The sequence below is a fragment of the Zonotrichia leucophrys genome, chromosome 26 (assembly GCF_028769735.1).
Source record: "Zonotrichia leucophrys gambelii isolate GWCS_2022_RI chromosome 26, RI_Zleu_2.0, whole genome shotgun sequence".
NCBI classification, from domain to species: Eukaryota; Metazoa; Chordata; class Aves; order Passeriformes; family Passerellidae; genus Zonotrichia; species Zonotrichia leucophrys.
The window spans coordinates 5,572,005-5,599,860 of record NC_088195.1 but is presented as its reverse complement, the minus strand read 5'-3'; the positions used below and the strand labels follow the sequence as shown (position 1 = coordinate 5,599,860).

The window sequence follows — 27,856 nt, the reverse complement described above, 5'->3', positions numbered from 1 at the left end:
AGGGGACACCCCTGGGAGCCCCCCAGAAGGGTGAAAGTTGCACAGCACGAGGGAAACACGTTTATTTTGGCCAAGGCATCGCTGGGCATTGCCCAGTGCAGGGGGGAACGTCCGGGGTGGGGGCACAGGGGACACAGGCTGGGCTGGCATGGGGACACCCATGGGAGGGGGCACCCCCTTTTTGGGGTGCAGGAGCCCCCGGGTCCCACCCCTGCGGGGGAGGGGGCTCTGCTTGCAGCTGTGGGTTGCAGGGGGGTCAGGAGGTGTTGGGGTTCCCCAGGGGGTTGACACAGCCCCGGTGTCCCCATGGGGGTGGCACATGCTCCCCGGGGGACTCATGCTTGGCCATGCACATGCCAAGGGGGGTGGGGGGAATGGGGGGGCTGCAGGAGGGGGGTTCTGCCCGGTGCTGCCGCTCCTGGGGGCTCACAGCTGTCACTGTCACTGTCCCTCAGTCCTCCAGAGCCTGGTGGGGCTGACGCCCTGCAGTTGGTGGCCACGCTGTCCTCACAGACGTGTCCCTGTGGTCCTGCAGTGACCTCGGCAGGGCCAGCAGCGATGCTCAGTCCTGAGGGGCAATGGTGGGACCCCCAAAAACGAGGGACACGGTGGTGGGAGTCTGGTCATCCCTCCTGCCCAGGGACAGGTCACAGCAGCAGATTGTCCCCTTGGTGTGTCCCCTCACACCCTTGTCCTCTGCAGTCCCCTGGTGACCTTGGCAGGGGCCAGGGATGATCTCAGTCCTGGGGGTGGTGGTGAGGTCCCCAAAAGCTGGGGACACGGTGATGGGGGTCCAGCCACCCCTCCAGCCTGGGGACAGCTCACAGTGGCACTAGGGACACAGGATGTCCCTGGGGACTCCCCACAGTGTCCTCTCACACCCTTGTCCCTTGCAGTCCCTCGGGGATCTCAGCAGGGGCCAGGGATGATGCTCAGTCCTGGGGGTGATGGTGGGACCCCCAAAAGCTGGGACATGGTCGTGGGGGTCTGGCCACCCTTCCTGCCCAGTGACAGGTGACAGTGGGGGACTGCCCCATGGTGTCACATCCTTGTCCCTTGTGGCACAGTGACCTCGGTGGGGGCCAGCAGTGATGCTCTGTTCTGGCGGGCAATGGTGCTGCCCCCCAAGTTGGGGACATGGCAGCAGGGGTCCAAACACCCCTTCTGTCCATGGCATGTCCATGGGGAACAGGTGACAGCAGCAGTAGGAACACTGTAGGGGTGTCCTGGTGGACTGTCCCCATGGTGTGTCACTCACAGTCCCTTTGTGGTCCCAGTGGGGTGTGGGACAATGCTCAGTCCTGGGGGTGATGATGGGACTCCCAAAAGCTGGGGCCATGGTGGTGGGGGTCTGGCCAACTCTCCTGCCCAGAGTCAGGTCACGATGGGACACTGTCCTCAAAGTGTGTGTCCCATCTTTGTCCCTCACTGTCCCATGGTGTCAGTGACCTCGGCAGGGCCAGCAGCGATGCTCAGTCCTAGGGTGTGATGCTGTGACCCCCCAAGCTGGGGACACGGCACTGGGGGTCTGGCCACCCCTCCTGCCCAGGGACAGCTTGCAGTGGCTGACACGGGGTGTCCCTGGGGACTGTCCCCACAGTGTCCCCTCACACCACGATGGGCGTGTCGGAGAAGACGGAACTCACCGAGTCTGGGTCCGACACCTTCCTCTGCGCCTTGGGGCCCTGCCGGGTGGGCACCGGGGGGGTCCCCCCGCCCTTGAACCGGCCGTTCTGCCCCGTGCCAGCACCGGAGGCCACGTGGGACCCGCAGGGCTCCCCGGTGCCCCCGGCGTGGTTGGGGGTGGTGCTCAGCACCGAGGAGTTGATGCTGTCGTCGCGCGGCGCCGGCGGCTTCTCGGTGCCGCGGCAGCAGCAGCAGCGGCACGGGGTGAGGTACAGGTAGATGAGCACCAGCACCACGCTCAGGATGCAGCCCACCAGAGTGGTGTAGGCCGTGTTCAGCGTGTCGTGGGGGCCGTGCAGGGTGAAGTTGTGCACCAGCAGCTCCACGTAGAGGGTCTCGTTGAGGAGGGGCCCGGCCACCCAGCAGGAGTAAGTGCCGCCATCCTCAGGGCGCAGCGCCCGCAGCTGCAGGCTGCCGTTGGCCAGCAGGACCACGCTGCCGTTGCCCCCGTCCCCCAGCACCCGCTCCCCGCCCGGTGTCACCCAGTGCCGGCTGCGCACGCCCTGCCAGCGGCTGTCGCAGCCCAGCGTCACGCTGTCCCCGAGGTGCGCCTCCAGCACGGCCTCCCGCGCCTTGCTGCAGTTGAGAGGCGGCTTGCCCGCCAGCTCCAGGATCTTGACGAGAGCCGTGGCTCCGGGCGGGACGCAGCGCAGCTCGTCCTGGAAATCCTCCACGGCGCTGAGGTGGCGGCGGCGGCCGCGGTCCAGCAGCTGAAAGAGCAGGCAGTCACAGACCAGGGGGTTGTTGTGCAGGTAGAGGCGGTCGCGCAGCCAGGCGGGCAGCGCCTGCAGCTCCCCCGCGGGCACGGCCCGCAGCCGGTTGGCCGACAGGTCCAGCAGCGCCAGCTGCGGCAGCCGGGTGCCCTCGCGCAGCAGCTCCAGCGGGAAGCGGGCGATGCGGTTCTGCCCCAGGTAGAGCTTGCGCAGCCGGCCCAGGTTCTCGAAGGCCGTGCGATCCACCGTGGAGATCTCGTTGTTGTAGAGCAGCAGCACCTCCAGCTCGCCCAGGTCGCTGAACAGGTTCTCGTCCAGCGTGCGCAGGCGGTTGGAGGACAGGTCGAGGTGGCGCAGGCGCGGCACGTGGGCGAAGGCCTCGGTGGACACGAAGGCCAGCCCGTTGTGGCTCAGCAGCAGCGCGTGCAGGTGCGGCAGCCGCGCCGGGGCCCAGTCCGCGCGCAGCCGCGTCACGTTGTTGTGGCTCAGGTCCAGCACGGCCGTGAAGCGCGGCAGCGGTGTCGGCACCATGCTCAGGTTGGCCTGCGAGCAGCTCAGCAGGTTGGAGGCGCAGACACAGCGCGGGGGGCAGCTCCCTGCTGCAGACCCCCATAGCAAAGGGGACAGCAGGGACAGAGCCAGCAGCAGGGATGGTGGCACTGTGGGGACAGGCATGGCCACACGCTGACGGGATGGTGGCATGATGAGGACAATGCAGAGTGGGAGGGGGCTTCAGTCACATGGTGTCACGATGTGGGGTGGCTTGGTCACCCAGTGGCACAGCACACGGTGGCTTTTAGTCACACGGTGTCAGGGCAGGCAGCAGGCTGAGGGTTCAGCAGATGTCATGGTGCAGAGGCTTGGTCACTTGGTGTCACAGTCCAAGGTGGCTTTGGTCACCCAGTGGCAGGTGCCACACTGGTTGATCACTTGTCACAGTCCAGGTTGACTTTGGTCTGCCAGTGTCACAGCACATGCCAGGCTCAAGGCTCGCCCAGGAGTCACAGCACAGGGTGGTTTGGTCACCCAGTGTCACAGCACGTGCCAGGCACAGGGTCCCCCGGTGTCACAGCACCTGCCGACCTGGCTGCTCCCCTGGTGCCATGGTGGGGGGTGCTCGGTGTCACAGCGCTGTCATCAGGCGCCGTGGCGTGCACCCAGTGTCACTGCCTGGGTAGCTGTGCTCCCCCGGTGTCACGACATGGAATGTGCCCCGGTGCTTCCTCAGTGTCACGGCTTGGGGGGTTCACTCCCGGTGTCTCAGGGTGTCCCAGGGTCACTGTCCACCAGGTCACGGTGCGGGGTGGCTCTGTCTCCACTGTCACGACATGTCCCCCCTGTCACGGCCCTCCCGGGGCACGTCTGGCCCGGGGCTCCTGCTGTTCCCCCCGGCCTGGATCCCCCCCCGCCCCCGGTCCCGGCCGTGCTGCGGACGGAGCAGCGGAGGATGCTCGCTGCCTCCCTCCCCCCTTCCTCCCGGGGCGTTACCGGGGCCGGGCTCGGGCCTGGGCCGGGGATGGGGTCGGAGCGTTACCGGGCCCGGTGCGGCGGCGGCCGGGCAAGGCCGGGCCCAGACGAACCGAATCGAACCGAGTCAAGCGGAGCCGAACCGCGGGAATCCCAGCGGGGCCGAACCGAGCCGAGAGAAGCCGAACCGAGACGAGCTGAGCCGAGCGAGGCCGAAGAAAGTCGAGGGGGCCGCGCCGAACCAAACCAGGCCGAACCGGGCCGGGCCGAACCTTCCCGATCCTCCCCGAGCTCAGCCGAGCAGAGCCGAGCCCGGCCCGAACGCAGCCGAACCTTCCCGATCCTCCCCGAGCTGAGACGAGCGGAGCCGAGCCCGACCCGAACGCAGCCGAACGGTTCCGACCCGGCCCGAGCGCGGCCGAACCGCCCCGATCCGCCCCGGGACGGGGTCTGGGGCCGGCCCGGTGCGCTCGGCCCGGCCCCATTGGCTGCGGCCGCTCTGCGCTCCGCCAATGGGGGCGGCGCGCGGCTTAACCCGCCCGGCGCCGCGGCACCGGCACCGACACCGGCACCGAGCCCGTGTGCGACCCCTGTCCCATGTGCGACACCAGCCCCATGTCCGACCCCTGTCCCGTGTGCGACACCAGCCCCATATCCGACCCCTGTCCCGGCCCCATGTCCCACCCCTGCCCCGTGTCCGACACCAGCCCCATATCCGACCCCTCTCCCGTGTGCGACACCAGCCCCATATCCGACCCCTGTCCCGGCCCCATGTCCCACCCCTGCCCCGTGTCCGACACTGGCCCCAGACCCGTGTCCCACCCCAGCTCCATCTCCGACCCCAGCCCCGGCCCGATGTCTGACTCCAATCCCGCTCCTGTTTCCCGCCTCAGCCCCGGCCCCCTGTCCCACCCCGGCCCCATATCCGACCTCGACCCCCCTGTCCAGCCCCAGCCCCGGCCTCTTGCTCATTTCTCTCCCCAGCCCCAGCCCTGTGTCCGACCCTGTCCTCATCACTGTCCCGGCCCGTCCCCACACCCCTTTCCATCCCCCTCCTCATCCCTGTTCCTGTTCCCGTCCCATCTTTATCCTCATCCCACTCTCCCTCCCTAACTTCTTCCCCATCCTCATGCCCCTCTTTATTCCCATCCCTATCCTGTATCCCTATCCTCATCCTGATCCCTGTCCATGTCCTCTTCTCCATCATCCCAATCCCATCCCCGTCCCCTATGCCACATCTCTGTCCTCACAGTTATCACCTATCACCCATCTTCATTCCCATCTCTGTCCCCTACCCCCACCATCCCCTTTCTATCCCTGTCCTCCTCCTTGTCCCCATCTCCCATCTCCCATTCCCATCCTCTCACCGTCATCATTCTCATCTCTGTCCACTGTCCCTATACCTGTCCTCATCCCCATCCCATCCCATCCCATCCCGTCCAGTCCCATCCCATTCTTCTCATCCTCCTTTTCATTTCATTTCATCCAATCCAATCCAATCCAATCCAATCCAATCCAATCCAATCCAATCCCATCATGATTGTCATCCCCATCCCCATCCCTGTCCTCATCCCCATCACCTCTATTCTACCCCTGTCCCCATCCCCATCCCTGTCCCCATCCCCATTCCCATCACCTCTATTCCCCATCCTTGTCCCCATCCCCATCCCTCTCCTATCCTTATCCCCATCCCCTCTATTCCATCCCTGTCCCCATTCCTCTCCTATCCCCATCTCCATCCCCTGCCAGCCCCATCCCACTCCCATCCCCTCTCCTGACAGCACAGCCCCACATTCCCCATCCCCCCGAGTTCCTGACCCACCCCACAGCCCCCCCACCCCAAACAGAGGGGACTCCCCAGCCCCCGAGGGGCTCTCCTGGGTGTCCCAGCCCCAGCCAGCTGGGAGCCCCGCACCCCCACTCGTGGCTCTGCTTCCCGGGAGTATTTTTAGATCCAAACATTCGTGCCGGATTTTGGGTCCAAAATTAGAGGGAAAAGAGCTGGAACAAACCATGCTGGGATGATGCAGCTTTTTATTGCAAAGGGGGGCAGGGATTAGAAGGAAGCCCTGGAACACAGAACAGGATGTCCTCATGGTGCCCCTCACCCTGTTCCCCTCACCCCAACTTCCCCCCCCCCCCCCCCCCGGCTGGATGCCCCCCTAATCAGACGGGGAATTTTGTCCTTGGGTCGTCCTTATTTTCCCAGTTTTAATCCTGGAGTTAATCCCTGCCCAGAACCCACTGCCCGCGCTCCTCCCGACAGCCGGCCCCACCCTCAGCCGACACCCCCGGGCCACACCGGGCTGTGGGTGGCCTGGGGGGGCTGGGTGTCCCAGGGAACAGCAGGAGGGGTCCGGGGGCATGCAGAACGTGGGAGCACACGTGTGTCAGCACATACACACCCAGATACACAGACACACAAAACCACACACACACACACACACAGACACACGTGTGCACAGCCCAGGGACCTGTGTGTATGCCACTCACATGTGTGTGCACACACAGACACACACAAACACACAGACACACACGTGTGCACAGCCCAGGGATGCGTGTGTGCCCCTCACACGTGTCAGTACACACAGACACACGTGCACAGCCCAGGGACCTGTGTGTGCCCTCACAAGTGTGTCAGCACACAAAGAGACACACACAGATGTACAAACACACACAGGCACACAGACACACACGTGTGCACAGCCCAGGGATGTGTGTGTGCCCCTCACACGTATGTGCACACACAGATGTATCTGCCAGATGTGTGTGACCCCCTCAGGCAGGCACACATGACACAAGCGTGTACCCAAGTGTGCAAACACACAGATAGACACACCCAGACAGACAGACACACACAGGCACACGCACACACACAGACATACACACACAGAGTGACACACAAACAGACACAGACACACACACACACAGACACACACACACTGACACAGATACACGTGTGCACAGCCCAGGGATGTTTGTGTGCTTCTCACACGTGTGTGCACACACAGATGTATCTGCCAGATGTGTGTGACCTCCCTCAGGCAGGCACATGTGACACAAGTGTGTACCCAGGTGTGCAGACACACACAGAAACACAAACACATATAGACACACACAGACACACAGACACACAAACATACACACACAGAGACAGACACACACAGACATACACGCACAGACACACACAGACACAAACATACACACACACAGACACACAGACATACACACACACACGGACACAGACACACACAGACACACACAGAAACACACAGACACACACAGACACACAGACATACACGCACAGACACACAAACACACACACACACAGACACACACAGACATAGACACACACAGACACACAGACACACACAGACACGAACATACACACACACAGACACACAGACACACACACACAAACAGACACACAAACACACACACACACAAACACACACACACAGACACACACAGGTGTGACCATGCTTAACCCGTGTGTGTCCATCAGGGGCTCTGCAGAGGAGACAGAGATGGGGGTACTGGGGTGCCAGGGGTGGGTACTGGGACACTGGTACCCCTGGGTATTGGGGTGCTGGGGTGCCAGAATGTTGAGGTACTCGTGGGAGCAGAGTACTGGGGTTCTGGAGTGCCAGAACAATGAGGTACTGGGGTACCACTGCTCTAGGGCACTGGGGTGTTGGATTGCTGAGGTGCCAGCATCCTGGGATAATGGGGCGCTGGGGTAGCAGGATGTTGGGGCGTCAGCAGCCTTGGGATGCCATGGTGCTGATATCCTGAGTGCCAGGATGCTGGGTATTGGGGTGCCAAGGTATTGGGTACTGGGCCCCCAAGGTGCTGGGATAGAGGGGGTGCTTGAAGATTGGGGTGTTAGGGTGCCAAAATAATGAGTACTGGGAGGCCAGAGGGTGGGATAAGGGGGTGCTTGAGGAGTGGGGTGCTGGGGTGCCAGGGTGCTGAGGCACTGGGGTGCCAGGGCACTGGGATACTGGGGTACCAGGGTGACAGGGAGTAGGGGACTGACAGGGTGCTGAGGTATTGAGGTACTGGGGTGCCATGTGCTGGGGTACTGGGGTGCCAAGGTATTGAGTACTGGGGTGCCAGGATGTTGGGGTATGGGGTATGTTGGGGTCCCAAGGTGCTGGGATAGGGGCATGCTTGAGGATTGGGGTGCTGGGGTGCCAAAACTGGGGTACTGGGATGCCAGGGGCTGGGATAGTGGGGTACTTGGGGACTGGGGTGTGGGGTGCCAGTAGTGTCAGGGACCCCAGGGGTACCAGAGCGGGCTGTTTGCCACAGCTGGGTGTCCTGAGGTGTCCCACACAAGGGGAGGGTGCCCACAGGGGCTCCCAGGAAAATGGGGTGTCCGTGTGTCCCCCCAAGCTGTGGACCAGGACTCACTCCCGTGCTCACCTTCCCCCACAGGGGCCGGAGCCGGGGCAGGAGGGATCCCCGTGGATCTGCCGTGCTCCTTCCCGGTATTCCCGGTATTCCCGGTGTTCCCGGTGTCCCACCGGGAGCCGCCCGCGGGCCCCGGAATGCCGGGGCTGGTTCATCCGAGGTCGGGCGTTTCTAATCTGGTTTGGGTGGATTTATTTTTGGGAGCCCGTAGCCTGGCGATGGCCACGTGAGGCGCGGGGACACGCGTCACCCACGGATGGCTTGTCACCCCCGTCCCGGGAATGAGAGCCGGTGGCCGCGCATCCCACCCGGGCACCCTTGGGATGGGGCCAGGGGCAAAGTTCGCATCCCGAGCAGGATTTGGAAGGATGGAAAAGATGGGCACCCCTTCCTGGAAGTGAATGGCATGTCCTGGGGAAACTGAGGCACGGGGCGTGGCGGGGAGGGGCACGGACCCCACCCCATTTGCTCCATTGCTGAACTGGGAGGGAGGGAAGGGGCGCTGGGTGGGGGTAGACAGAGCTGGGAGGGCTCTGAGGCCCCTCTGAGCGGCCCCCCGGCCCCCTCCGTACACCACTGTGAATCTGCATCCCATCCCCCTTCCCACCTCTCCCCCACGACCACCTCCTCATTGCACCCCCCGAGTTCCCCCTCCCCTTCCCCGAGGGGCTTCTCCTCCATGCCCTCCCATCACTTTCGGGAGGCAAACGGGGAAACTGAGGCACGGAGCGACACGCGGGGCAGCACCCGGCGGTGTCCCACCCTCCGCTCCCCACTCGGGGGGCACAGCCAGGCTTCGGGGGGCAGCGCTCGCCCCAGTGCGGGCCCCGCAGCCCCGGGCTTGGGGGCCGTTCCCGGGGTACCGAGGCGAGGCGGGCGGCACTAGGACCCAGCAGCCGGGCGGTGCGGAGCAGCCCTCGCCGCAGTGGCTCCAGCCCCGAGCATCCCCCGCCACCCCGGGGACACCCCCCGGCCCCGACCCCTCCCCCGGCCGGAGCGGGGACCCTCGGCCTCGGGCCGGCTCCATGCGGACCCCCAGGGTAGGTGCCGCGGCCGAGCAGCCCCGCCGGAGCACGGCCTGGGGAGCCGGGGAGATACCGGGGAGATAGCGGGGAGGTACCGGGGGGGGGTGGGCGAGACTCCCCCGGGGGTGGGAGGGGGTCCCCGACCGGTGACATCGCTCCGGGGCTCTGGGAGAGGGACATGGGCAGTGAGAAGGGGAGGGGGGAGCCGCGGCTGCACCCCCGTTCTGACAGCATCCCTGCCTCGGGGGGCACGGGTGGGACCCCCGCCCCCGTGGGGAGCACCCGGGGGGTCCGGGGTAGCCCCCACATCCCCCCCGTGTCCCCGTGGAGGGGCTGCGAGCTCGGCGTGGGGGGGTCACACAAGGCCTCCGAGCACAAGGGGTGAACCCAGGACTTGGGGGTGCTGGGCCCTCCCCTCTCCTCATTCCCGGGACCCCCCACCCATCCCGGCCCCCCCGTGTGGTGCCCACACTCTGGGCAAAGGGCTCCACTGGGGTGCTTTGGGTTGAAATGTTGGAAACAGGGGGTTTTACCCCAGAACTGCTCATTTTTGGGAGAACAAGGCTTTTGGTTGGGAAGGGATTTGATGTAGAGGGTTGTGGAGATGGGTGGGGGTGATGGGGACAATGTGTGGGGGTGTCACAGCTGTGCTGAACCCTGCCTGGGATCTCAGGTGTCCCCCAGAGCTCTCTGTCCCCTCTGGCAGCTCTGCCTTCCCCCAGGTGCCTGGGGGCTGTGGGTGGGGGTCACAGCTGGGCTGAGCCCCACCCTGTGTCACCCTGTGATCCCACCATGGCTCTCAGGGGTCCCCTCAGGGTCTCCCCTCTCTTCTGACAGCTCCACCTGCCCCCAGGTACCTGTGGGGTGCAGGTGGGGGTCCAGCTCAGCTCTCAGGGGTCCCCCCAGGGTTGTGTCTCCTCATGACAACTCCACATCCCCCCAGCACAGCTGTGGCCTCTGCATGGCTGTCAGAGGTGACCCATGGGCCCCTCCAGGCTCTCAGGGGTCCTCCCCGGGTCTTCCCACCATGACAGCTCCACCTTCACCCCAGGTACTGAGCGGGGGTTGTAATTGGGGTCCTGCTCAGCTCTCAGGGGTCCCTTCAGAATCTCTCCCCCTTTTCTGACAGCTCCAGCTCCCCCCAGCTACCTGGGGGCTGCAACTGGGGGTCCAGCTCAGCTCTCAGGGGTCCTCCAGGCTCCTGCCCCCTCCAGTGACAGCTGCACCTCCCCCAGGTACCCCCTGGCTGAGCAGCGGGGACATGAGCGGGGCTGGGGGGCACCTTTGGGTGCTCTGAGTGCCCCCCCACCCGCAGAGCACCAAGGATGTGACGCCCTGGCGATGCCCGGCCGTGCCACGCTGGATGGAGCCCTTCCTGCCCTCGCCTTGGGGCTGGAACGGCTCTAGAGGGGGGGCCCGGCCCCCCAACAGCACCGCCGAGGCCAAGCCCAAGGACACGGCCTCCAAATCCGTGGGATTGTTCTTCATGGTGCTGCTGGACCTCACGGCCATCGTGGGCAACGCCGCCGTCATGACGGTCATCGCCAAGACGCCGGCGCTGCGCAAGTTCGTCTTCGTGTTCCACCTGTGCCTGGTGGATTTCCTGGCCGCGCTCACGCTGATGCCGCTGGAGATGCTGTCGGGCTCGGCCGTGTTCGAGAGCCCGGGGCTGGGCGAGGCCGTGTGCCGCGTGTACCTGTTCCTCAGCGTGTGCCTCACCTCCATGTGCATCCTCTCCATCTCCACCGTCAACGTGGAGCGCTACTACTACGTGGTGCACCCGCTGCGCTACGAGGTGCGCATGACGGCGGGGCTGGTGGCCGGAGTGCTGGCCGGCGTGTGGCTCAAGGCCGTGGCCACCTCGCTGGTGCCCGTGCTGGGCTGGCTGTCCCCCGACCGTCCGCCGGCACCCGGTACTCACGGCTGCTCCTTGCAGTGGAGCCGCGGGCCGTCCTGCAAGGTCTTCGTGGTCTTCTTTGCCGCCTTCTACTTCGTGCTGCCGCTCCTCATCATCGTCGTGGTCTACTGCGGCATGTTCAAGGTGGCGCGAGTGGCGGCCATGCACCACGGCCCGCCGCCCACCTGGATGGAGACGCCGCGCCGGCGCTCGGCCTCGCTCAGCAGCCGCTCCACCATGGTCACCAGCTCGGGGGCTCCTCGGACCACCCCGCAGAGGATGTTTGGCGGGGGCAAGGCGGCCGCCGTGCTGCTGGCCGTGGGCGGCCAGTTCCTCTTCTGCTGGTTGCCCTACTTCTCCTTCCAGCTGTACACGGCGCTGAGCACTCGGCCCTTGGCCGGGCCAGCAGCTGAGACTGTGGTCACCTGGCTGGGCTTCTGCTGCTTCACCTCCAACCCCTTCTTCTACGGCTGCCTCAACCGGCAGATCCGTGGCGAGCTCGGCCGGCTCCTCACCTGCTTCTTCAAGCAGCCCCCCGAGGAGGACCTGCGGCTGCCGAGCCGCGAGGGCTCCATCGAGGAGAACTTCCTGCAGTTCCTGCAGAGCACCGGGCGCCCACCGGAGCCCCCCAACGCCGAGCGGGACCTGCCCCCCGTTGATTTCCGCATCCCGGGGCAGATCGAGGAGGAGGCAGCCGAGGCCAGGGAGTGGGGAGGGGGCAGCGGAGTGTTCGTGCCTGTGGCGGGCTCTGCCAAAGCGGGGCTGTAGCGTTTGGGGGTTTGGGGTAAACGTGGCTCTGAGGGGAGACATGGTCACCGTGACTTGTTGGGGAGGGCTTCGTCACCGCCATGGAGGGTTGGAGGTCCCAAAATGCTCACTGGGCTGGGGGTACCATGCTGCCATGGAGGGTGGGGATCCTCACTGCAGCCACGGGGAATTGGTGGGCCCACAGGTCCCACTGGGGTGATGGGGTGGGGCCTCCTCACTGCAGCCATGGAGAGTTGGGGGTCCCATGGCACTTGCTGGAGTGGGAGTGATCCTCACTGCTGTGGGGGATTGGGGGTCCCACAGCACTCATTGAGGTTTGGGGGGTCTCTGTCACCACAGCGGGGATTGGGGGTCCTATGGCTCTCGCTGATGTGTGTGGGGTCCTTACTGCCGTGAGGGATTGCGGATCCCACCGCGCTCATCGGGGTGTGGGGGGTCCCCATTGCTGCCATCACAGGTGAGGGGGCTCCCACCTCCCTGGCTGGGCTGATACTGTGGGGAGTCAGCATGGCTACCACTGCGGGGATCGGGGGTTCCATGGCACCACCGGCCGGGGGGCAGCAGCTGGGGACACAGGCCCAGTGATGGGCCACGGATAAGTGTGGGGGGCTCTTGTTTGTGGTCTCCCCAGGAGGGGTGCTCCCTCTACAGCCAGGGAGGGGGGACTGCCTGAGGAGGGGGTCCCCTCCATCCCCCCATGGCCCTGAGACCCCTCCTCACCCCGGAGACCAGCTCCCCTTCCCCGAGGCCCGGCCCTCTGGGGTTGAGGAGCCTGGGCCCCCTCATGAGGGCGGGCTGGGGGGCTGGGGCCGCCATGGACCCCACCGACCCCGCGAGGGCTACAATTCCCATGATGCCCTGCAAAGAGAGCCCGGAAGTAGAGTATTTCCCATCATGTCTCGCTCTATCGAGGCGGAAGTAAAGGGCTTTCCTCCCCCCCCATACTCCGCTCTAACGTGGCGGAAAGCGATGTTTCCTCCCATAATGCCCCTCTCTACCGAGGCGGAAGTACTCGTACTATCACCCCTCGGGACTTCATTTCCCGGCGTGCCCTGCGGCCAGGACCGGAAATCCGGCGCCGCCTCAGGAGCCGCCCGGGCCGAGGCAGCTGCGGCCCCGATCCCGGTCCCGGCCCCATCCCGGTCCCGGTTCCCGTCCCCCCGCCCTCGGCCGCCCGGCCGCCCCCGCCGCCGCCATGGGGTGCACGCTGAGCGCCGAGGATAAGGCGGCGGTGGAGAGGAGTAAAATGATCGACCGCAACCTGCGGGAAGACGGCGAGAAGGCGGCCAAGGAGGTGAAGCTGCTGCTGCTCGGTGAGGAGGGGCCGGGGGGAGAGCGGAACGCGGCCTGCCGGGCTCCGGAGGGATTCTAGGGGGGCAGACGGGGGGGGCAGAGGGGTTCCCAAACTCCGCCCTTAGGAAGGAGTTTGGGAATGGAGAAGTGGGGGGGGATCCCTGGATGGGCTGAGGAGGGTCCCGAGGGATCCCCGGGGGAGGTGAGGAGGTCCTGAGGGATCCCTGTGGGGGCTGAGGAGGGTCCCGAGGGATCGCTGTGGGGACTGAGGAGATTCCCGAGGGGTTCCTGGATGGGCTGAGATAGTTCCCGAGAGATCCCTGTAGGGGCTGAGGAGGGTCCCGGGGGATCCTTGGAAGGGTTGAGGTGGGTCCCGAGGGATCCTCGGCAGGGCTGAGGAGAGTTCCGAGGGATCCCTGTGGGGACTGAGGAGGGTCCCGAGGGATTCCAAAGGGAACTGAAGAGATTCCCGAGAGATCCCTGGATGGGCTGAGGTGGATCCCCAGGGGAGCTGAAGTGATTCCCGAGGAATCCCTGTGGGGGCTGAGGAGGGTCCCGAGGGATTCTTGGAAGGGCTGAGGTTGATCCTGAGGGATCCCCAGGGGGAGCTGAGGTGGATCCTGAGGGTTCCCTGGGGGGACCTGAAGAGATTCCTGAAAGGTCCCTGGATGGGCTGAGATGGTTCCCGAGGGATTCTTGGCAGGACTGAGGTGGATCCCGAGGATCCCCGGGTGCTGAGGAGAGTTCTGAGGGTGCCCTGGTCCCCTTCCGAGGGAGAGGGCACGGCTTATCCCATCCTTGTGGGGGCGAGGCTGTTCTGGGCTGTATTTCCCAGTGGAATGTCCCCTCCGTGCTCCGTGTCCTGCTGGAATGTCCCCTCCGTGTCCCGAGGGAATGTCCCCTCCGTGTCCCCATGGAATTCCCGGGTGGGACTGGGCCAGGCCTGCCAGAGGCACAGCTCATCCCTGGGTCCCAGCATGGAAGGGAGGGAAGGCTGGGGCTGGAGTTAAATTCCCGGTCAGGGAAAGGGGGTGAAACAGTAAAAAGGATTTCCTCTTTAGCAGAGTTTTGCTGTGTTTGGTCTGTGTTTTGGAGCTCTTGGAAGTGATGATGGGAGCTCAGAGGAGGCACCAGCTGCCCTCACTGAAGGGTGAGGAGCAGATTGAGATGAGATACTGGGGAGAAACTGGATACTGGGCAGAAATCCCTCCTTGTGAGGGTGGGGATGCCCTGGCACAGGGTGCCCAGAGCAGCTGTGGCTGCCCCATCCCTGGGAGTGCCCCAGGCCAGGCTGGACAGGGCTTGGAGCACCCTGGGACAGTGGAAAGTGTCCCTGCACGTGGCAGGGGATGGACTGGGATGAGCTTCTAACCCAAACCAGTGTAGGACTCTGGAGTTCTGTTCAAGTCCTCACAATTTTGTAAGCACCACTCAGGGCTGACGAACCATCTGCTCGTGCTGATTTCTCTTTTCAAGGTCTGGGTATATATTTTTGGTTATCCTGATTTTTCTGTCTCGGAGGAGACAGATGGAGTCTGTGAAGATCTGAACAGCAGCACTGAGTGGGTCCTGTTAGAGCAGGATGTGTGAAGGAACCATCCTGCTCCAGGAATCCTTTTTCCTTTCCCATTTAGCCCTTTTTCTTCACTCCTTGCAGGAGCTGCTCTGAGCTTTGTACTTGCTGTGTCCATGGAAAAGCTCTTGGCTGTGTGTCAGGAGAATCCTTTGTTCTCCAGGTGTTTGTTTTGGTGTTAATAAGCAACACTTGCACATTCCCTGGAACGGAATAATTCTTTCCTCATATTTTTGGATGACATTTTTTCTAAAGCACCCAAGGCTTGGAGGCTGAGATTGGTCTTATCAGCAAACATGGAATGGGGGGAGTATCCCAAAAATCATACAGTCATCAGCAGGAATGTGTTAAAAACCAGGTGAGGCTTTAGAACTCAGAGCAGCAGCTGATTTTGGGTCGCTGTTGGCTTTGGATGGCAGGAAAATTCCTGCATTTCCTCCTCTGTGTGCAGGTGAGGAGCTTTTTAGGAGCAATTGGAACCTTGATCTGGACCTCCCTCTCCATCTACCTGATCCCAGGTCAGGTTTGCACCTGGCTGTCACTTGCAAATCTCTCTCAGGTATTTCCTGGTTTTAAAGCTGAGTGTGGTAATTCCTGGGGATACCAGGAAATGCTGCAATCTCCCCACACACATCCTTCTTGATTCCCAGAAGGAATTATCTGCAGTGGGACCATCCTTTCACTGAGAGAAGTAGAAAAGTCCATGAGGATTTTTCCACTGTTTGAGGAAGGGTTTTTTTATCCCACATAAAACTGTCAGGATCTGCAGAGTCTCTTGTGAGTGGTTTCTTCCCCTCTCGGAGAGGGTTGGTGAAAAAAAAATGGATTTTTCCTGAAGTTTGGAGTCCTCACATCCTTCCCAGCTCCATGAAAAGAGCTGCCCCAGTTTGAGGTGTGCAGAGCTGTGATGAGCAGGGAAAGGGCTGTGCCTGTGCAGAGGGAGCTGGATCCTTCCCAGCTGGGCTGTGAGGAGGCTGGGATGGACCCAGAATCTGGAGGGTTGGAAGAGGAGAGGGAGAAAATGGAAATGCAGTGAAATTTGGGAGAGGAGAAATGAAATACAGCCCAAATTGGGAGGTGTGGAAGAGGAATTAAATGCACATGAAAATCAGGAGATATGTGGGAGAGGAGAGGAAGTAAAATACACCTGAAATCAGGAGGTTTAGGAAGAGAAGAGAGGAAGGTAGAGACACTGAAAACTGGGAGATTTGGAGAGAAAAGAGGAAGTAAAAATCCAGCCAAAAGTGGAAGATCTGAGGAGAGGAAAAGAAATCAAATGCCCCAAAAATCAGGAGATTTGGGAGAGGACAGGAAGTCAGAAATGCTCAAATCAGGGTTTGTGTGTGTTTCCCTTTCCTCCATAACCCTTATCTTCCCTTGAGTAGGGGAGGAAGGAGGGAGATTTCCAGTTGTGTTTTCTTCTTCTGGGAGCTTTTCCAGCACCTTCCACCTGGGAGAGGGCTCAGATGCTGAGGGAAGTGTCCCCAGCAGCAGGAGAACTGCAGGATTGCTGGGATAAAACCAACCCTGGAGGGTTGGAAGAGGAGAGGGAGAAAATGCAAATACAGTGAAATTTGGGAGAGGAGATGTGAAATACTGCCCAAATTGGGAGGTGTGGAAGAGGAATTAAATGCACATGAAAATCAGGAGATATGTGGGGAGGAGAGGAAGTAAAATACACCTGAAATCAGGAGGTTTAGGAAAAGAGAGAGGAAGGTAGAGACACTGAAAACTGGGAGATTTGGGGAGAAAAGAAGTAAAGATCCAGCCAAAAGTGGAAGATCTGAGGAGGGGACAACAAGTCAAACACCTCAAAAATCAGGAGATTTGGGAGAGGACAAGAAGTCAGAAATGCCCAAATCAGGGTTTGAGTGTGTTTCCCTTTTTCTCCTCCATAACTCTTCCCTTGAGTAGGGAAGAAGGAGAGAGAATTCCAGTTGTGTTCCTTCTTCTGGGAGCTTTGCCTTGACTTTTCCAGCACCTTCCACCTGGGAGAGGGCTCAGATGCTGAGGGAAGTGTCCCCAGCAGCAGGAGAACTGCAGGGTTGCTGGGATAAAATCAACCCTGGAGCTTCTGCTCAGGGATTTCAAGTCTGGAGGGTTGGAAGAGGAGAGGGAGAAAATGGAAATACAGTGAAATTTGGGAGAGCAGAAGTGAAATACAGCCCAAATTGGGAGGTGTGGAAGAGGAATTAAATGCACATGGAAATCAGGAGATATGTGGGGAGGAGAGGAAGTAAAATACACCTGAAATCAGGAGGTTTAGGAAAAGAAGAGAAAGAAGAAGGTTGGGAGATTTGGGGAGAAAAGAAGAAAGTAAAAATCCAGCCAAAAGTGGAAGATCTGAGGAGAGGAAAAGAAATCAAACACCCCAAAAATCAGGAGATGTGGGAGAGGACAGGAAGTCAGAAATGCCCAAATCAGGGTTTTGGTGTGTTTCCCTTTCTCTCCTCCATAACCCTCATCTTCTTTTGAGGGGAGGAAGGAGAGAGAATTCCAGTTGTGTTTTCTTCTTCTGGGAGCTTTGCCTTGACTTTTCCAGCACCTTCCACCTGGGAGAGGGCTCAGATGCTGCAGGAAGTGTCCCCAGCAGCAGGAGAACTGCAGGATTGCTGGGATAAAACCAACCCTGGAGCTTCTGCTCAGGGATTTCAGGTCCCTCTGTTGTGTTTCCCTTTCCCAACTCTGAAATTTGTTGAGCAATTCGAAGTTCTGGGGATATTTTATAAACCAAATGAAACCTGAGCATTGAATAATGACTGACCCTGGGTTGTTACAACCCTGTGGGATGTAATTATTGTTCCATGCTGGAATGCCACCAGCAGCTCTGCTGGCATGGTTGGAGTGGTGGCAGCAGTGGAGTCACTCTCTGGAACAGCAGCTGAAGCTCTGGGGAGGTTGGGAACAAGCTGGGGATGGCCCAGGAGCCTCAGGCCCATTTTTGTGCTCCCATTTGCCCCCAGGAAAGGCTCTCAGCAGGCACAGCCAGGGTTCTGCTGGGGGGAAACCTGGCAGAATTTCCAGCCAAAGGGAGGAGGGTGCTGGAGCTCTTCCTGCTGGGGTGCAGCAAACCCAGACCCTCACTCTGCTTGCAGTGCCTTTGCCAAGGTCTGGGGTGTTGTTCAGGGGTCTGTCACCCTCTGGTCACCTCTGGATTCCAGAGCTGTCCCATTCCCAAATCCCTGTGTCAGTGGTGGTTTTGTGGCTCTGTGGATGCACCAGTGTTGGACTGTTCTGGCCCAAAACATCCTTTATCCAGCCTGGACAGCTTCCCTCAGTTTGGGTATGCTGTGTAATTACGTTGAAGTGATGCTGCTAATTAATGCAAAAACAATTAAAAGCATGATTTTGTTTTAAAATAACCTTAATTTGCATAATTCACCCTCCTCCACTACTCCAGGAGCCCTCAGCTTTCTTCTGATTTTTGCAACCTTTTTTCTTTCCTGAATACCTCAAGGCTTCCTCAGCAGTGTTTCACTTCTGCTTTGTTTAAGGTAGGAAAGTGTTTTGTGAGGCAGAGCTGGTGCTGCAGTTAATGATGTTGTTAATTGAAGTGGCTTTTGATGCTCAGCAGCTCTGCCTATTCCAGAGGATCCATCTGGGGGTCAGACCTGGCTGCCCCTCAGCTCTGGAGCTGCTGGATGCCCTTGGAATGTTGATATGAAGCTCTGTGTTGGTCTCCAGATGTTGTCCCAGCAGTGGCTGCTGCTCCAGGTGTCCATCCTTGTGGGATCTGCTGTAGGAATCCTGCTGGGGAAGCTGCAGGGAGCTGCTGTCTCTCTGATCTTGAAGGTGTCTGGGTCTGCTGGAGGTTCCTGGTGACTCATGGCCATGGGAAGATTCTCCTCACACTGTTCACAAGGACCTGCCTCAGGCCAGATTGCACCAGGGAAGGTTTGGGTTGGATATCAGGGGAAATTTCTTCATGACAAAGATTGTCCAGCCCTCCATGGGCTGCCCAGGGCAGTGGTGGAGCCTCCATCCCTGGAAATGCTCAAAAAACATGGCTATGGCACCTGGGACATGGCAGTGCTGGGACATGGTTGGACTCGATCTCAGAGGGCTTTTCCAACCTCAGAAATCCCATGATTATAATTAATGTGACAGCAGGTCAAACCTGGCTGCTCCTCAGCTCTGGAGCTGCTGGATGCCCTTGGAATGGTGATATGAAGCTCTGTGTTGATCTCCAGATGTTGTCCCAGCAGTGGCTGCTGCTCCAGGTGTCCATCCTTGTGGGATCTGCTGGGGAAGCTGCAGGGAGCTGCTGTTCTCTGATCTTGGAGGTGTCTGGGTCTGCTGGAGGTTCCTGGTGACTCATGGCCATGGGAGAATTCTCCTCACACTGTTCACAAGGACCAGATTGCACCAGGGAAGGTTTGGGTTGGATATCAGGGGAAATTTCTGCATGTTTGTCCAGCCCTCCATGGGCTGTCCATTGCAGTGGTGGAGTCTCCATCCCTGGAAATGCTCAAAAAACATGGGTATGGCACCTGGGACATGGATTGGGGTGGACATGGCAGTGCTGGGACATGGTTGGACTCGATCTCAGAGGGCTTTTCCAACCTCAGCAATTCCATGATTATAATTAAAGTGACAGCAGGTCAGATCTCTTTGAGGGCTTTGAGCTCCTTGGAGATCTTTCCCCAGTTGCACTGAAGGCTGGAATTTCCTTGTCCTCAGCTGTGGGAGCTGCAGCTTCCTCCCATGTTCTCCCACCTTTCCATGGGGTCTCTGTGTACCTTCCCCTTGATTTTCTGTTCTGCCCTTTTCCCACCAAAACCAGAGGCAGGCCAGGCAAAATGCTCCTTATCTCCAGAGTGCCTGAAGCCCTCGAGTTTTACAGGAATCAGCCATGATTTATTTAATCTCCTGGAAAATAATTTATTCCACCAGGGTCAGATGCCCTCTTTTTGCACAGTGCCATTTTCCAGCTGTGGGATGGGAATTCTTCTGCCCCCTGTGTTGTGAGTACATCATGTACTCTTGTCAGGACAGCAGGGTGAGTGTCCATGCCCAGCTCTGGGATTTGGGGATGGACAATTTCCAGCTTGCTTGAGGAATTGGGATTCCATCTACGCTCCAAGAGCCCTCTGGATATGATTCAAGTTTCATTAAATTCTGAGGCAAAGCATTGAAATAACTTTTCTCAGAAGAGCAGAGGGAGCTGTAAAGAGGAATTTTTTAATTAGATCATGGATCTAATCTTCTGGAAGTTTGGAGTGAGCAGAGCTGTGCCTGCACCTCCTGGGATGCAGAAGTGGGATGGAGAAATGGAATTGATGCCTTAGATGGGTTTGGAGCTGCACTGAGGGGCAGGTGCTGATGATTTTTCCAGCAGGCTCTTTGTGGTGATCCCTGTGCTGTCTCCTTTGTTGCTGGGGATCCGATGCCTGGCTCTGGTTTCATGTTTTCCCAGTTGGTGTTTGGTCACTTCAGTGCATCCTTTAACCTTCTCTGGTTACTGGGGTGCTGCTGCCTGGGTCAGCTTTAGAAACAAACACCGAGTGCTGGGCACGGCCTTGGCCTCCTGGAGCTCAGTGCTCGGGGTCTCCAGCCCTGCAAGCTCCTGGGGTTTGGGGAATGAGCTTATCCCTCAGCAGGGAGAGCCCAGCTGCATGTTTGGAACAGCTCAGGGTTGTTGTTCCTGCAGAAATCCAGAGGGTGTTCAGCTTATAAAAACAGGCCCAGCACAAGGTGACTCTTGATAATCAGGAAAATGAAGAAATATCTTTTCCAAGCCCAGGTCTTGCCACTGTTCCCTCTCTTTCCAAGTTATCTGTTGTTTCATCACCCAGCTCCTGTTTTACAGGCCTTGCTTGGCTGTTTCTGTGCTGTCACCACCCAGACTGGGATCCAGAGACACCAGGCTTGGCCTTTTTATCCCATATCTCCAGGGAAATCCTGAAATGGATTGGGTTGGAATGGACATTAAGGCTCTTGTCATTCCATGGGCAGGGGCACTTCCACTGTCCCAGGCTGCTCCCAGCCCTGTCCAGCCTGGCCTTGGGCACTGCCAGGGATCCAGGGGCAGCCCCAGCTGTGCCAGGGCCTGACACCCTCCCAGGGAACAGGGTGGTATCTCATCCATCCCTGCCCTCTGCAGTGAGAGCCATTCCCTGTGTCCTTCCGTCCCTTGTCCCCAGTCCCTCTCCAGCTCTCCTGAAGCCCCTTTAGGCTCTGGAAGGGGCTCTGAGGTCTCCACCCCTGGCAGTGCCCAGGGCCAGCTTGGACAGGGCTCAGAGCAGCCTGGGATAGTGGAAGGTGTCCCATGGCAGGGGTGGAATGGGAAGAGCTTTACAGCCCCTCCCACCATGCCATGATTCTGTAATCCCCTGTGTGGGGATGAGGAGCTGGGGGTGCCCAGGAGGCTGGAGCTGCTGGTTTGATGTTCAGCCAAGAGCCACACAAGGCCTCTCTCCATGGGGGTCTCCAGCCATGGTGTTCAACAGCAGCCACAATTCCTTCAAAACACTCCTGGGGGAGATCAAAGAGCTGGGAAAACAAACTCAAATCTGAGCTCTGGGCTTATAGAATCCCTGGATGGTTTGGGCTGGGAGGGATTTTAAAGCTTATCCCATTCCATCCCCTGCCATGGGCAGAGGCACCTTCCACTAGCCCAGGTTGCTCCATGCCCCATCCAGCCTGGCCTGAATCCCTTTCAGGGTGCATCAGAGGGTGTTTGCTGCTGGTGTGTGGCTTTCCCCAGCTCCTTTAGGAATTTCTGTGGTGGGGTGTTGGTCTCCAGATGTTGTCCCAGCAGTGGCTGCTGCTCCAGGTGTCCATCCTTGTGGGATCTGCTGTAGGAATCCTGCTGGGGAAGCTGCAGGGAGCTGCTGTTCTCTGATCTTGAAGGTGTCTGGGTCTGCTGGAGGTTCCTGGTGACTCATGGCCATGGGAGGATTCTCCTCACACCATTCACAAGGACCAGATTGCACCAGGGAAGGTTTGGGTTGGATATCAGGGGAAATTTCTTCATGACAAAGATTGTCCAGCCCTGGCAGGGGCCGCCCAGGGCAGTGGTGGAGCCTCCATCCCTGGAAATGCTCAGAAAAGATGTGGATGTGGCACCTGGGACATGGCAGTGCTGGGACATGGTTGGACTCAATCTCAGATGGTTTTTCCAACCTCAACGATTCCATGATTGTAATTAATGTGACAGCAGGTCAGACCTGGCTGCTCCTCAGCTCTGGAGCTGCTGGATACCCTTGGAATGGTGATATGAAGCTCTGTGTTGATCTCCAGATGTTGTCCCAGCAGTGGCTGCTGCTCCAGGTGTCCATCCTTGTGGGATCTGCTGTAGGAATCCTGCTGGGGAAGCTGCAGGGAGCTGCTGTTCTCTGATCTTGGAGGTGTCTGGGTCTGCTGGAGGTTCCTGGTGACTCAGTGGTCACTCAGGTCTGGGTGTAGGAGACAGGGACAGGTTCCTCCAGCCTGATGGTTCCCAGGAATGGTGCAGAATTCCTGGAGATATTTCAACTTCCTGAGTGGTCACAGGATGTTTCTAAGCTTTAAAGTAATTGTTTAGTTAAAACAGGGTTGAGGTTCCAGTAGTTCCAAGGCAAAAAGGAAAATCTCTGTTCTGGAGAGAGGCTGGGAGAGCTGGGAATGCTCAGCCTGGAGAGGAGAAGGCTCCAGGGAGATCTTAGAGCTCCTTACTGTGCCTAAAGGGGCTCCAGGAGAGCTGCAGAGGAGCTTTGGACAGGGGATGGAGGAACAGGGTGAGAGGGAATGGCTCCCACTGCCAGAGGGCAGGGATGGATGGGATATTGGGAATGAGGAATTGTTCCCTGTGAGAGTGGGCAGGCCCTGGCACAGCTGTGGCTGCCCCTGGATCCCTGGCAGTGCCCAAGGCCAGGCTGGATAGGTTTGGAGCAGCCTGGGACAGTGGAAGTGTCCCTGCCATGGCATGGGGTGGAATGGGATGGGATTTAAGGTCCTTTCCAACCCAAACCATTCCAGGATTCCTCCTGTGATTCTGGATCTTCCATCAGGGCTGCTGCTCTTCCTGTGCATGCCCCAGGTACCTTCTGGTGGGAGAAGCCTCAACAGCTTCAGCCCCTGTGCTCCAGCAGGCCCAGCAGTGCTGGAATTTCACTGCTGTGACCCCAGGGTTGGTGCTGCTCCTGTTTCCAATATCCCATTCCTCACCCAAGCCTTCACTTTTTTCTCCTCTGCAGGCAGTGCCAGCCTCCAGTGGTTTATCCTGTGCCAGTCCTGCTGTTCCCTGTGCAGTGAGGCTGTGGCCAGCCCTTGTGCCTGTTTTATTTGAATATATTGTTTTTCCCATCATTCTTGTGGAACTGGGAGTGTCAGCCTAATCTCTCCTGGTTCCTGTTGACTTTTCCAACAATAGCTGCTTTTTTCAAGCCTGGTGGTACAACACTGCTGCTCCTTTCTCTGGTGTTTTTCCCTTTCTCCTGATTCCCAGTGCAGTTCTCTTGCTGTTTGTGATTCTGTGATATCCCAGAGTTTTCTGAGTGTCCACTGAAATAAAAAACCTCAAGCAGGGAATATGGGATCTGTGTTAGCAGGGATGGCAGTGTTAGGAAGGTCAGAATGTTGGGATCTGCATTCCACACAGTGAGGTTGGAAGGAGGGAAGTGGGGAAGAGGATTTGAGACTTCAGCTTTTTCCAGCTGGGGCTGCACAGGCCCATGGGATGCTGGAGGCTGTTGGGGAGATATTCCTCATGGAACACAATCCAGGAAAGCTAAGGAGGGTCTTGGTGGGTGAGGAGAGGTGTCCATGTTCCTTGTGGGGTGGGATGAGTGTTAAATAAAGAAAATGTGTTTATCAGGGAGATACCCTTTGGGATTTAGGGTGATTTGAGCAGCTCCTGCTCCACACTTCCCATGGCTCTCAAGCCATTGGATATTTTTGGGCCTGGACTCCTCCCAGCTTGGTTGAGGTGTTGTTTGGGCCTGTCTGAGGGGAGCTGGTTCTGTTTGGGATTTGGGAACTGCAACCACGGCCAGATGATCCAGCATTGCTCCCAGCCTGCTCCTCATGTGGAGGATCCAGCCACAGTCCCAGGTCTGCAACTCAGCCCTGGAGCTTCAGGTGAACTCCTGGGGTTATTCCTGTGAAACAGCCCTGGCTCTGGGAGCTCCCAAGGGCTGCAGCACTGCAGGAGAGGGCTGGTGGAGCTCCTGCCAAATCCCTGCAGAGCTCCTGAGCTGCTGCTGGAGCTCCAAGGCACATGCCTGTGCCAGGCCCTGCAGTTTTATCTTCCTCATTTGTACTTTAATGGATTTTCCGGTGCATCCCTCTTCCCTCCCTGGAAGGATTTGTTTCAGCAGTGACCTGGTTTCTCTTCAGAAACTTGCAGATGTTCCAGGGCTTTTCCCCTTAATTATGTGTGTGGAATTCCTTTCCTGAAGTACAGTTTAATGCAGTTTTGATACAACTTCAGGGAAAAATACCACTGAAAATAGGATTTTTAGGACCTTCTGGAGCAGGAAACTGGATGCTTGTGTCTGGAAGGTGTAGGGAGTCTGACCTACCTCCTTGGAGAATTTCTAAAGCAAAAATTTAGGATTGTGTGGAATTCCTCTCTTGGAATTCCCAGCCCAAGCTGTGTTTTTTTGTTGCTCTCTTTTTTTGTAATTTCCAGCACATGGCCATGCCAAGTTTTTTGCCATCTGCTGCTCTAGGAAATCCTCTGGAAATGGTTGGATGATCATTTCCTCCCTGTGCATCCTTTGCTTTCCCAGGGCCAGCTCTGGTACAGCTGGAAAGCTGCTGCAGTTTGCTCCTGCTCAGGAGGGAGAGGGGATCTGCCTGTGGGAACATGAACAGGGATTGCCACCCTTGGAGAGGGAATTCCAGCACTTACATGCTGAGCTTTGCCCTAAGAGCTTGTGGGATGTTACTGGGACGTTACTGGGATGTTACTGGGATGTTACTGGGACGTTACTGGGACGTTACTGGGACGTTACTGGGACGTTACTGGGACGTTACTGGGACGTTACTGGGATGTTACTGGGACGTTACTGGGACGGTTTGGGATGTTACTGAGAAGTTATTGGGATGTTACTGGGATGTTACTGGGATGTTACTGGGAGGTTACTGGGACGTCACTGGGACGTCACTGGGACGTCACTGGGACGTTACTGGGACGTTACTGGGACGTTACTGGGATGTTACTGGGATGTTACTGGGGTGGTTTGGGATGTTACTGGGATGTTACTGGGATGGTTTGGGACGTTACTGGGGTGGTTTGGGACGTTACTGGGAAGTTATTGGGACGTTACTGGGGTGGTTTGGGATGTTATTGGGATGTTACTGGGATGGTTACTGGGATGTTACTGGGATGGTTTGGGATGTTACTGGGATGTTACTGGGATGTTACTGGGATGTTACTGGGATGTTACTGGGATGTTACTGGGACGTTACTGGGATGGTTACTGGGATGGTTACTGGGATGGTTACTGGGATGGTTACTGGGATGGTTTGGGATGTTCCTGGGACATTCCTGAGATGCTCCTGGGGATGCTCCTGGGACGTTCCTGGGATGTTCCTGGGGACATTCCTGGGGACATTCCTGGGATGTTCCTGGGGACATTCCTGGGACGTTCCTGGGACATTACTGGGACGTTACTGGGACGTTACTGGGACGTTACTGGGACGTTACTGGGATGTTACTGGGACGTTATTGGGATGTTACTGGGATGTTACTGGGGTGTTACTGGGGTGTCACAAGCGCAGTCTGGCGTTGCTGGGTGAGCTGGGGGGGTTTCAGAAGCTGTGCTGCCTCCTGGCTCCAGCTGCTTTCCCCAGGGAATGGTTGGACACTTGGGAAGGATGCCCTGGGGACAGGGACATTGTGGAATTCCTGCCCAGTGTGTCCATGGAGTGGGACAGTCCCTGGAACAGATGAGCTGCTCTTTGTGTCCAGGGTGGGATGAAGAGGTTCCTCACTGATATTTTGGGAAAAGGGAAGTTAAAGCTTCTGAAGCAGTTTTTCCATGGGGTTACAACATTCACACTGAGCTCAGCCCTGGTTTCTTGTGGCAGAGTGTGATCCCTGCCTGGCTGTGCTCATGGATGCAGAGGAGAAAGGTTTGCTTCTCCTTAGAAAGGCTGAAATGTCCCATCAACACCCTGATTTCCATGGGTTTGAATCCACTCTCACATCTCCTGATCTTTGAGGTCTTCCTGGCTCCCCATCTAGTCCCTGCCTAAGGTCCCAGAGTTGAAGGCTTTGCCTGAGGAATCTGTAAGAGTTCCAGTGTAACTCTGTCCACTCTTGATGTGAATTTCTAGTGTGGAGCATCACTTTGCTGTAGGCTGCAGCAGTGTTGTAGTAACATTCAAATTCTCATTTGTTATTCCCCTACTGAAGGATTCAGCCACACTGGGTACAGAGAGCACATGGAAGTCCCCAGAGGTGGGAAGGAAGGGTGCAGGATAAAAGCTCCTGAGTTGGTCCAATATGGATCCCTTCAGGCAAACCCTTTCCAGTGGGTTGGGAAAAGGGGAATAGCAGCTTTGTCTGGTGTGAACATCTGCAAGTGTTTAGAGAACATCAAAGGACAGGAGTGAAACCTAGAGAGGTTGAAATTAGATCCAGAAAGGAAGAGTAAAATGGGAATGATTGGCTGGAGGGGAGTGAGAGAACCTTCCAGGCACTGCATTCCATCCCCCCCTGCCATGGCAGGGACACCTTCCACCAGCCCAGGCTGCTCCCAGCCCCATCCAGCCTGGCCTTGGGCACTGCCAGGGATCCAGGGACAGCCACAGCTGCTCTGGGCACCTGTGCCAGGGCCTGCCCACCCTCACAGGAAACAATCCTTTCCCAATATCCCATCCATCCCTGCTCTCTGGCAGTGGGAGCCATCCTTCCTCATGCTGTCCTTCCAGGCTCTTGTCCAAAGTCCCTTTCAGTTCTCCTGGAGCCCCTTTAGGCACAGAAAGGGCTCTGAGGTCTCCCCAGAGCCTTCTCCAGGCTGGACACCAGCAGCTCTGCCAGCCTGGCTCCAGAATCATGGAACCCAGGGTTGTTTGGGTGGGAAGGGACCTTCAAGCTCATCTCACCCCCTGCCATGGGCAGAGACACCTTCCAATGAACCTGGTTGTTTCCAGGGATGAGGGAGCCACAGCTTCTCTGGGAAAGCTGTTCCAGGGTCTCAGCAACCTCTAGCAATTCCTTCCCAATATCCCATCTAACCCTGCTTTGGTCAGCAGGGAGCTGTTCCCCTGTGCCAGCCTAGACATGGGCAGTGTTAATCCCTTTTCCCCTGGCACTGCCCATCTCCTGCGCCATCCAGCAGGAGCTGCAGCCTCCATTGCAGAGCTGCAGCTGCAGGGGAGGTGTTTTCAGTGAGTGGTAATGAGGTGCCTTGTCTGGGTGGCTCTTGCCTGAGGGAGAGAACCTGGACCAACAGGAGAAACTTCTTTAGGAATAACAGCTCAGTGCTTGGCCCTGGCTGAGGAGCCAGTCTGGGGTGGTGTGTTGGTGAGGAGACAGCTCAGAGGATGTGGGTTCCCACTTTCCCCTCTGAAGTAAGGTGTGAGTAACCTTGGAGAGGGGAATTCCTGCTCTCCCAGGCAGTGTTTGGGGTTGAGAGGGGTTAAATGAATCTGGCTGGAATCAGTGCTGCATTATCAGAGTTGGATCTGATGGGGTTGCTGACAGCTAGAACAGCTTGGCTGTGGCAGGAGATTATTTTGGGGTAATCTAAGGAGGAAACAGCAGTAAATGATGCTGAGAAGGCAAAAGCAGACAGGTCATGGCAGAAGTCCCTTCTCAGTCTGGATTTGGGGCTCTTTGGGGCCACCAGAGATTTGAAATCCCAGCACTTGAATGCTGGGAATGTGGAGGGTCCTCCCAGGGTGGGAGCACTGAGTCCACAGAGTGTTCATGTTTTCACACCTGACCACAAACACTGAGCTGCTCTGGGAGAGCTGGGGATGTTCACCCTGGAGAAGGGAAGGATGAGGGAGACCTGAGATCTAAAGGGGCTTCAGGAGAGCTGGAGAGGAGCTTTGGACAAAGGCCTGGAGTGACAGACCCAGG

General features: G+C 58.4%; 3 protein-coding genes across 3 annotated transcripts in view; 2 read left to right on the top strand and 1 right to left on the bottom strand.

Annotated features, from left to right (window-relative positions):
* Positions 1-46: 46 nt before the first annotated feature.
* On the bottom strand, positions 47-4,315 carry AMIGO1 (adhesion molecule with Ig like domain 1). The gene has a single exon (XM_064733100.1). It carries the CDS (start codon positions 3,099-3,101, stop codon positions 1,608-1,610), a length of 1,494 nt encoding a protein of 497 aa, XP_064589170.1. The 5' UTR covers positions 3,102-4,315; the 3' UTR covers positions 47-1,607.
* A 6,230-nt stretch (positions 4,316-10,545) lies between these two features.
* On the top strand, positions 10,546-12,009 carry GPR61 (G protein-coupled receptor 61). The gene has a single exon (XM_064732873.1). The coding sequence runs from the start codon at positions 10,671-10,673 to the stop codon at positions 11,970-11,972; it is 1,302 nt and encodes a 433-aa protein (XP_064588943.1). The 5' UTR covers positions 10,546-10,670; the 3' UTR covers positions 11,973-12,009.
* Positions 12,010-13,034: 1,025 nt separating this feature from the next.
* GNAI3 (G protein subunit alpha i3) overlaps positions 13,035-27,856 on the top strand; it is a 33,537-nt gene continuing 18,715 nt past the window's right edge. Inside the window, exon 1 of the mRNA XM_064732874.1 lies at positions 13,035-13,285. Coding sequence (XP_064588944.1) covers positions 13,168-13,285 — 118 coding nt within the window. The 5' untranslated portion in view covers positions 13,035-13,167. The remainder of the gene's footprint in view (positions 13,286-27,856) is intronic.

What these genes read in the sequence shown, in the direction of transcription:
- AMIGO1 (XM_064733100.1), bottom strand. Translation starts at nt 3,101, where the DNA reads ATGCCACCATCCCGTCAGCGTGTGGCCATGCCTGTCCCCACAGTGCCA.
- GPR61 (XM_064732873.1), top strand. Translation starts at nt 10,671, where the DNA reads ATGGAGCCCTTCCTGCCCTCGCCTTGGGGCTGGAACGGCTCTAGAGGG.